Source organism: Anastrepha obliqua, chromosome 4 (genome assembly GCF_027943255.1).
Source record: "Anastrepha obliqua isolate idAnaObli1 chromosome 4, idAnaObli1_1.0, whole genome shotgun sequence".
In the NCBI taxonomy this organism is placed as follows: Eukaryota; Metazoa; Arthropoda; class Insecta; order Diptera; family Tephritidae; genus Anastrepha; species Anastrepha obliqua.
The window spans coordinates 29,894,849-29,905,351 of record NC_072895.1 but is presented as its reverse complement, the minus strand read 5'-3'; the positions used below and the strand labels follow the sequence as shown (position 1 = coordinate 29,905,351).

At 42.4% G+C, this 10,503-nt stretch overlaps 1 protein-coding gene across 1 annotated transcript in view; it reads left to right on the top strand.

The window, feature by feature from the left end:
* The first annotated feature begins 478 nt into the window (after window positions 1–478).
* The window catches only part of LOC129246072 (protein N-terminal glutamine amidohydrolase), a 93,952-nt gene continuing 83,927 nt past the window's right edge, over window positions 479–10,503 (top strand). Inside the window, exon 1 of the mRNA XM_054884600.1 lies at window positions 479–1,224. Within this exon, the coding sequence (XP_054740575.1) occupies window positions 1,166–1,224 (59 nt within the window). The 5' untranslated portion in view covers window positions 479–1,165. The remainder of the gene's footprint in view (window positions 1,225–10,503) is intronic.

Below are 10,503 nucleotides of genomic sequence, written 5' to 3'. Positions count from 1 at the left end.
AGGCGCAGTGACAGGCAGGCAAGAGCAAGAGCTGTGAAAAGCAACAAAGAAGTAGCAGAAATTCCAGAATACTCGTTGAAATACGTTTCCGTTGACGTTTGGCGCATCAACTGGGTTGGAGGCGGCTGCTTATTGGCTCATTTTAAAGCATCCACAAGCAGCTGAATCAGCCGCGCAAAGTAGGCATTAACTTGGCGAGACAGCAAACCTTGCGGCTGGTGTGCCTACGTGATACCCATACAGGCACACACACTCACAGATGCGCAGCAATATAAAATTTGTATAAACTGAAGGATTCCCGTGCATGTGCATGTGTATGTGTGTTAGTGGCTTTAGAGAAGTCTGTAGTAGACGGTGTTGTGTTAAACCATAGACTGCATTGCAGCAGAATTTCACAAATACCCACACACACACACACGTGAAATACAGATCAAATTTTGACGTGTCTTTAGTGGCATATGTGGCATAACATAACAAAAATCGGTGTTTTGGGTTTGTGTGTGCGCGCGCGGTAAACAAAGAAACCAACCGTGCCAGTGCCAAAATCGTTGACGCCACTTTGAATTTCGATCCGTGGGCAGAGCTCACGAGGTGCCGTTGAGCGTCGTTCAACGCCAGTTGCCAATTAGTCGCCTACCGGTGCAAGCGCATACGTAAAAGCTGTGACACAGTGAAGCTTCCGCTGGAATAATTTAGCTTAGCTGATATTGCATGTCATGGCGACTCGAAGATAATATTCCAAAACACGACGCATACAAATATTTGAACATAGCAACAACACGAAGACGCAACGTTGATTGTTGCACGCCGAGCATTGTGAAAATAAAAATTGACTTCCGAAAATAAAAAACAAACAAACGTAGCATATAATCTCTATACACGTCGAGCTAAACCACACATACAAACGCTTTACACCGCCCTTCTTCAAATACGCCCACCATCTACTCTATACACTCGAAATAACGCGTCGTTCGGTGGCTGACCTACGTGCGCGTGCACCCAAACAACCACTGCACAAACACACAAACTGCAATTACAAAAAAAATAAACTATAACAACAAAAACAACAAAGCAACAGCCGCAATCGACCGCATCCAACGATTCGTGCAGCAGCGACTGACATCATCCGCCGCATCGTACTCATCGTCCTTAACGTCGTCTCAAGATGACCACAGATTTGTTGTTTCCGAAAATTTCGGATTGCTCATACGTCTCGTGTTACTGGTGAGTACTCACATATTCAAGCATACATACATTCGCATGTAGCCACATATTGGCATAGCACAAATACTTGCATAGAATACAGAAACATAAAACCAAATTAATATAAACAAACCACAACGGAATGAATAAATTTAACCGTAGGGTGTCTGTTTGTCGAAACTATGAAACTCTGGATTATTGCATTGCTCGCTTAGTTAAGTGCGCACGTGTGTGTGTTTGTGCTGACAAGTCCCCTTTCACCACTAAAATCACACATTTTATTTAAGCTATTTATTTACATTTATTTTGTCTTTTTTAATTTCTTGCTCGCTCAGCTCAGCTGCTGTTGCCGCACTCAAGGCGATTCTGCGCGTCTCAAATAGTTTATTATGTGCTTCTATCCATACATAACTACCTTTACACAAACTGCTGGCATCTGTGTGTGTATATGTATGTAGTTGTGCATGTGTATAGTGGCTGCTAGTTAGGTGGTAGCGTTGCAGTGGCTGTGCTACTGCTTTTCTTTCGGTGCGTATTCAAATTCGCTTCGCTCATTACTCAACGCGTATGGAATTAGGTCAAACGGTCATGCTCGTGCTTTGGGGGAAGAAATTGTGATTTTGCATTTTTTTCGCCTATGAAATGCTTCACATATTCTTTTATGCTTATATTTTTTATACGTGCACAGCATTGGGGCATTTCAGTGGCACAACGGCCAGTGGAAAACACGTAGGACTTAGCACTGCTTCAAATGTAACGGATATATTTTATTCAACTCCTAATTTCAACTCTCAATTCAACTCCTAATTTTAACTCCCAATTCAACTCCCGATTCAACTCCTAATTTCAACAAATATGTAAATGTGTTTTAGCTTAAAATCAATTCGAAATCCCTACTTTTTCTTACCTACTTCATGATTCTTCCGGCGGCCGCCGTAGTCGAATGGGTTGGTGCGTGACTACTATTCGAAATTAAGAGAGAGAACGTAGGTTCGAATCTCGGTGAAACATCAAAATTAAGAAAAACATTTTTCTAATAGCGGTCGCCCCTCGGCAGGCAATGGCAAACCTCCGATTGTATTTCTGCCATGAAAAAGCTCCTCACAAAAATATCTGCCGTTCGGAGTCGGTTTGAAACTGAAGGTCCCTACATTTGTGGAACAACATCAAGACGCACACCACAAATAGGAGGAGGAGCTCGGCCAACACTCAAAAAGGGTGTACGCGCCAATTATATAGGGTGATCAATCAGGAGGTGCTTTTTTCAATAGTTAAAAAAAAAAAAAAATGTAAATTATGTTCAAAACCTTTATTTATCATTTGAAAGGACATTCTTTGACATTTACTTTTTGAATATGACTTCATTCAAATGTTGGCCGCAACTACGCTTAAGGTGGTCCATTCTGAAGGTCCAATTTTCAATCACTTGTTCGAGCATTTCGACTGGTATGTCGTGAATAACACGCGTAATGTTGGCTTCCAGAGCTTCATTCGTAGCTGGTTTATCAGCATAGACCTTGGACTTCACGAATCCCCAAAGAAAAAAGTCCAAAGGTGTGATATCACAAGATCTTGGTGGCCAACACACAGGTCCTAAACGTGAAATCAGCTGCTCTCCGAATTGGCTTCTCAATAAAGTCATTGTTTCACGAGCTGTATGGCAAGTGGCTTGTCACAGAACGCTGATTTTCATAATACAGTTGAACAATTTGTAGACGTTGTTGCGGTGTGAGTCTTTCCATGATGAAATGCCAAACGCTGTTCAACAAATCCACAATGACAGTTTGCCACAACTCGCGCGCGATCTGTAAAAAAAACGGAAATGAAAAAAACTCCTCTTAATTGATCACCCTATATATATATATGATTCTTCCCGCTCTATATCGTCTGCTTCCTAACTTCATTGCGAGATCATCCTTGAAATTGTGGCATGTGTATCAGAACATCAAAAAACAGACTAAAACATTTCAACCTCGAACAAATATATGCAAAGCAAAGGATGGTTCCATAATCAGCGAAAAACAGCAAGTAATAGATAGATGGAAAGAATATTTCAACGAACTACTTAACAAAGAAAACTACGATAATACAAGTAAGGAGGAACAAGTAGTACATACGGCCGAAATCTATGTTGAAGAACCTAGCTTTGACGAAGTACTATTGGCTATAAGAAAACTTAAAAACCATAAAAGCTGTGGTGAAGATGGAATACCCGCAGAACTTCTGAAATATGGCGGACATGAACTACATAAACAAATATTTACCTTAGTAAGCCAAATATGGCATTCAAATGAAATACCCACTGGATGGGCATCAAGCATAATAGTACCTATACACAAAAAAGGACATAAAACTGAATGCCAAAATTACAGAGGCATATCTTTACTTAATACAGGTTATAAAGTATTTACAAACATTCTATTTGAAAGGCTGAATATTTATGCTGAGAACATCCTAGACGATTACCAATGTGGTTTTAGAAACAACCGCTCAACGATTGATCAAGGTTTTACTGTCCACCAGATATTCGAAAAGTTTTACGAATATAAAATTGATATATTTTGCCTCTTTGTTGACTTCAAACAGGCATTTGACAGTATAAATAGAAAACGGATAAAATACTGCTTTCAGAAAATTGGAATACCTCTGAAGTTAATTAATTTGATTCTCTGTACATTGTCGAACACAACAAGTAAAGTACTGGTGCAAGGAAGCCTGTCAGACCCATTCGAAATCATATCCGGAGTAAAACAAGGAGACGCATTGTCATGTTTAGTATTCAATTTAATGCTACACACGACTGTTAAAGAAATAAACACGAATGGAACATTATTTAATAATGATTTTCAGATATGTGCCTACGCAGATGATATTCTTATTATGGCTAAAGATAGAAACACTCTTATACGCGTCTTTAAATGTATTGATAAAGATGCAAAAGCTCTGGGACTACACGTAAATACCGAGAAAACCAAATACATGATTCGGTCAGTCAACAACACGACACGCGATGACCTAAGTATTAACAACTTTGCTTTCGAAAATATCACTGAATTTAAATACTTGGGTTTTAAACTATCAGCAGATAAAGATTCGGCGATAGCTATTAACGACAGAATCCAAGCTGCAAATAACGCCTACTACGTTAACATAAAACTATTTAAATCAAAAGATTTGTCCAGAGCACAGAAAATAAGAATGTACAAAGTACTGATACGACCCGTCCTTACATATGGTGCAGAAATATGGACGCTGAAAACAAATGACATTCATCAGCTGATGTGCTTCGAAAGACGTATCATAAGGAAAATATATGGTCCGGTTGCAACAATAGATGGCAGCTACCGCATTCGCTACAATAATGAAATCGAAGAAATCGTTCAAGGACAAAATATAATACGTTTTATCAAAGCCCAACGAATTAGATGGATTGGGCACGTACTGCGCATGCCGAAAGAGCGAAATGCTAGGAAAGCTTTTATTTAACACCAATTGGAGGAAGAAAAAGAGGACGCCCACGAAAGCGATGGTTAGATGACGTCGAATCAGATCTTAAGCAAATGAACGTACACAACTGGAGAGATGTAGCCATGGATAGAATAAAGTGGAGAAAAATTGTTAATGAAGCTATGGTCCACCACGGACTGTGAGGCTAAGAAGAAGTCTCGACCTTGTCGCAGAAATGCCACATCCACCTTTATAAAAAAATTGTTTAACGCAGACGCAAATTTTCCAACACCGTTGAAACTAAATCTTCGCTATCATCTTCTTAGAACAGCGTAAATAAAGGGTGGTTAAGTTTCATGGGCCGGTGTTGATTTTGAATAAAATACAATTTGTCTAAGAAATTATTGTAATTTCTCCTTATTATGATAATATTGGTATGGCTCAATTACGTATGGAACAAAATATCGGCCAAATGACTGCCGGGACCTCGCCGGCACACCTCCATCCGATGGTCCAAATTTTCGATTTTCTATGCCGTTAATGTACTGAATTATCTCTTCCTTTAGCTCTTGAATTGTTGCTGGCTTATCGACGTACATCTTTTCTTTCAAATAACCCCAAAGAAAGAAGTCCAACGGTGTCAAATCACATGATCTTGGCGGCCAATTCACATCGCCGCGACGTGAGATTATTTGGCCAGCAAATTTTTCGCGCAAAAGAGCCATTGTTTCGTTAGCTGTGTGACAAGTGGCACCATCCTGTTGAAGCCACATATCGTCCACATCCATATCTTCCAATTTGGGCCATAAAAAGTTCGTTATCATCTCACGATAGCGAACACTATTCACAGTAACTGCCTGACCGGCCTCATTTTGGAAAAAATACGGCCCAATGATGCCGCCGGCCCATAAACCGTTGCAAACAGTCACTTTTTGTGGGTGCATTGGTTTTTCGGCAATCAGGCAATCACTCTTGGATTATCATTCGCCCATCACTGAAGATGATTTTCTTCGAAAATTAGTCATTCACTGTTGCCATTTCCTGCCACCATTCTGACCACTGACGACGCTTGAAATGGTCAAGAGGCTGTAGGTCTTGAGTCAATTGCACCTGGAAAGCGTGTAAATGCAAGTCTTTATGCATAATGTTCATCAACGACGAGCGTGTGAGATGCAATTGTGGGGCACGACGACGTGTTGAGGTGGACGGCTCTTCAACCACAACATCGCGAACAGCAGCAATATTTTCTGCAGTACGAGCTGTACGAGCATGCACTGGTGTTTTCACATCTCCTACAGACCCGGTTTGCTCAAACTTTTGTGCAATTTGTCCGACGATTAAATTGACCGAAAAAATTACAGGGTGCGCGATATGCCTTTTGATTTGAGCGCCCGTTTTCATAAAAAGCCTGAATAACTTTAACGCGTTGCTCGATTGTGTATCTTTCCATGGTTCAAATTGAGTTAGTCTGAAATTAAAAAATGTTAAATGAAATGCCGAAAAAAAATTGACGTTCAGGTGTGGTTTACATTCAACATCGGTCCTTGAAATTTAACCCTTTACAAGGAAACTTAATGAAATCGTCGCATTATTGAGCCGGAGGGCACTTGAGAACAACAGCCAGAAACGAACTTTGTCAAATCTCATTAAGCTGCACCAAACGACCGCCAAACCAATTTTAATAGTCAAAATCAGTTTTCTGTCTGTTTGGTAGTGTTGGCCACTAAAACGGTCCCTCCTCTTCTTCTGGGGACACACCCTTCCCAAAATTACTCTCTATATTACTTCGGGAGGGCTCAGAACTACATCCATAAAAGGAACAATTATATTCACCCATGTCTGTCTGTGTGACTTCGCTTTGTTGCACTGCGTCGAGGTCAATCTTTTTTTCCCGTAGTACGTTCTCGATGTATTTCTTTACCGCATTCCAGCTGTCCTCGCGTTCGAGCATTTTGAAGATTTTGTTGCTCGGTGCGATGTTGTCAATTTGCTCCCTCAGAGCATTTCCTTCCGCGAGCCATCTGGTGCAACTAAAAAACGTGTGTTCAGCGTCATCGCTCAGCGCTTCGCAGTATATGCACTTGCAATCGGTTACCTTGCCCATGTGGTATAGGTATCTCCGGAAGTATTCGTGGCCCGAGAGGAACTGAGTTAAGAAGTAGTTCACTTCCCCGAAGTTCCTTTGGACCCATTTGTCAATTGATGGAATAAGTTTCGCCGTCCATCTGCCACTCGATTCAGGGTCCCATCGGCTTTGCCATCGCAGCATGGTTTGGCGTCTCCATTCTGGGAAGCTAGTGATGACGTGTTTCTTCTTGGAGTCCCACGCATCTATTCGTCCCCGGACCATGAGGTCGACAGGTATCTGCCCGTGATCACGAAAATTGCTGCGACAGTGCGGTAGGCTGAGAGAACTCTGAGTGCCGTTGTTCGTTGCACAGCCTCCAGGGCTTTGCGCTTGGCTTTGCAGTGTAGCTCAATTCCCCATACTTCGCTGCCGTATAGGAGAATTGAATTTGTGGCCGCCGTAATTAGCTTTCTTTTGCTATATGTTGGCCCACCGATGTTCTTAGCATACCCGTGATCTACTTAGCATACCCGTGACCTTTGCTGCTTTGGTAGCCGCATGCCGTATCTGGGCTCAGAAAGTAAGCCTGCAGTCAAGTTGAATACCTAAGTATTTCACTACTTTTTGTGTCACTAAGGACGTGTAGCCTATTTGCATGCTGACCTCGATTGGCATGTGACTTCGTGTAATAAGGATGACTTCGGTTTTATGTTTGGCGAGTTCCAAGTCGTGATGATCAAGCCATATTTGCGTCCTTATCATGACTTAGTTCATCTTCCTTCTAGCGTCATCGTAGCTCAGATTCCAGAGATCGGGGCCGAGAATAGATTCTTGAGCTACGCCAGAAGTTATCGCTTTTATTTTCTGACATTCTGGTGTGCCGTACAGCAGTTCACGCTCACTCAGGTAGCTCTGGTGAATCTTTAGCAGGTATGCAGGTATTCGAAACCTTTCTCGTAGTGTCTTTATAATGTCTATCAATCGTATTCTGTTAAAAGCGTTTCATTCATCAAACGTTGCCAGGACGGTGATGCGGTTCGGGTAATGGGGTCTGCATTGAGCGCTGCTTACCACCTCCTCTATTGCGCCAATTGTTGATTTATCGCGTTGGAAACCGTATTACCTTGCTGATAATCCCCCTGCACTCTCAACAAACTCTGCAAGTCTGCGCTCAAGCAATTTCCCGGCGCTATCCAGCATGCAAAGCGGACGCCAAGCTGATGGTTGCGCTGGGCCATCTTTACCCTTACTGATCAGCATCAGTTTCTGTATTTTCCACAGCTCAGGGAAGATGCTTGGAGCTATGCATGCATTGTAAACATCGAGCATGACATCTGGTCGGCTTTCAGCCACAAGTTTGAGAGCTTCAGCTGGGATACCATCTGGGCCTGGAGCTTTGTTTCTTTTGAGGCTTCTTCCCGCGGTTTTAAGCTCTTCCCCGGTGAAGGGTGGGAGCATCTCGTCACCTTGCGGGTCTAGGTCCCCGCACAGCATGGGGTGCGTGGGGAACAGTCTTTCCACTATTTTGCTGATGACATCTCTGTCTAGATGTACGGCTGTGGAGTTGGTGTTTAGCTTCCTCATCAGGTGGAGAAGGACTTGGCTTCACTTGGTGTGTCCAACTGTCGCTGGTTAGCACGAGAAAGAAACGAAAGAAAGTCGTCCAAAATCGCGTAAGCGGTTATCGCGCTAATTAACAAGAAAGAGAAACCACTATGAGCTTATCCTATCAATCTAACCGCTCTATCGAGCAGAAGCGTCGAAATTCTCGAATATTAAGCACTCTTGTGCTCCATGAAGTCAATGTCAAACTACGGGGTTTCTCACGCTACATTTTTTTTAATCCCAGCCGCGAAAACTGAAATCTGCACCATGGTGTCGTCAATGCCTTGATCGCGGTTTGACTATCGGAAAAAATGTTAACATCTCCCTTGATCTCACGTTCCCCAAGCATTTTGCATGCCTGCAGGATCGCAAAGACGTCTGCCTGAAAAGCACTAGCAGTATTCGCCACTATTAAGGAAATAGAAAACTTGGCTGATTAAATTTAGAGAAAAACCCCTGCTCCGATTACCGATTCCATATTGGAGACCTCAGTGAAGACTGAGGTACCAGATCGGTGCAGCTTTTCCGCTCGTTCCAAGCTCGCCTACTTGGAGAGATTATCCTGGCACGCCCCTCGAACTTAGATTTGTCAGAAGTTCGGAGAAATGCGATTGAGTTAAGTCTGAGCAAGTTCCTGACCATCGCGACATTGAGGGTAACTGTAGAGCCGATGAACTAGCGAGACTCGGCACTAAATTGACTGATGAGTACATAGATAATGGCATAGGGATACCCTTACAAACTTGTAAGCTACGCATCCTTGAGGAAATTGAAAAGAAAGCAAACGAAAAATGGCGTAATGAAGCCACCTGCAAAATCGCCCGTCAACTGTGGCCGACTCTAAATGCTAAACGCACAGAATCTCTGCTAAGCCAAAATAAACACAGTCTTAGCACATTGATCGCAGTCATAACGGGGCATTGCCTAATACGTAGGTACGCACTCCCAAAGGAAGGGTGCGCAAGCACATGACTTCTGTAGAAGTTGTCTAGATGACGACGAGGAAGAGACAATCTCGCACTTACTGTGCTACTGTCCTGCTCTATCCAGACGCAGGTTTACTATTCTGGGTAAACAATTTTTGAATGAGTTAGAAGATCTCAGTTCTACAGAAATCACAGATATTCTAAAATTTTTGGAAAAGTATAGTACACACTGGTTTTAGGAGAGATAGGGACAAGCTCGCCAAGCGGCATCACAATGGGTTATGAGCCGGAGTGTGTCCCACAGGACAACCGCTTCAACCTAACCTAATTCCCATATTGAGAGAGTTACTTCAAAAGCCACAAGGGCATTCTTTACCTGCACAAGGCTTTTTTGTAAGACATGGGGACTAAACCCTAGAATGACCTTCTGGACATTCACCACAGTTGTGAAACCCATAGTCACTTATGAATCCTTAGCATGGTCGCCCAAGGTCAAGCAAAGAAAGGCAGCAAACGAATTAAACAAACCGCATCGCCTGATATGTGTTGGTATTACAGGGGCTATGAAAACATGTCCCACGGATACATTGGGTGTGCTCCTAAACATACCACCGCTTCCAATCTTTATTGAAAGGGAAGCTCGCTCGAGTGCCTTAAGATTAAAAGGTATATCTTAACTTAAAAGTGGGGATATGAAAGGACATTTAAAGATCTTAGAAGACTTCCTACATAGTCCCATTCTGCATAGGGATGACATACTATCAGCCAAACCAATACTCTTCAGGAACTTCCAAGTTATAATTAATGAACGCACAGACTGGAGAACTAATTCTATCATTTTCAAACCTGGCTCCCAGCTATGGTGTACTGATGGGCCCAAATTGGAAAATGGTAGTACAGGGACAGGAATCAATGGGCCTAAATTCCAAAAATTCGATTCCGATGGGACTCTACCCAACAATATTCCAGGCAGAAATAAATGCCATTGAAATATGTGTGAGAGAATGCCTTAGCAGGAAAATGAGAGCTACTCATATCTACATACTTTCAGATAGCCAAGCGGCTCTAACAGCCCTTCTATCAACAACTATCACCTCTAAATTGGTAAATGATTGCCTAAACCTTCTCAACACGTTAAGAAATCTCAACATAGTAACACTAGGCTGGATTCCGGGACATGAAGGACATGAGAGAAATGAAATGGCTGATGACCTTGCAAAACAAGGAGCAAATATGCAACTTACTGGTCCTGAG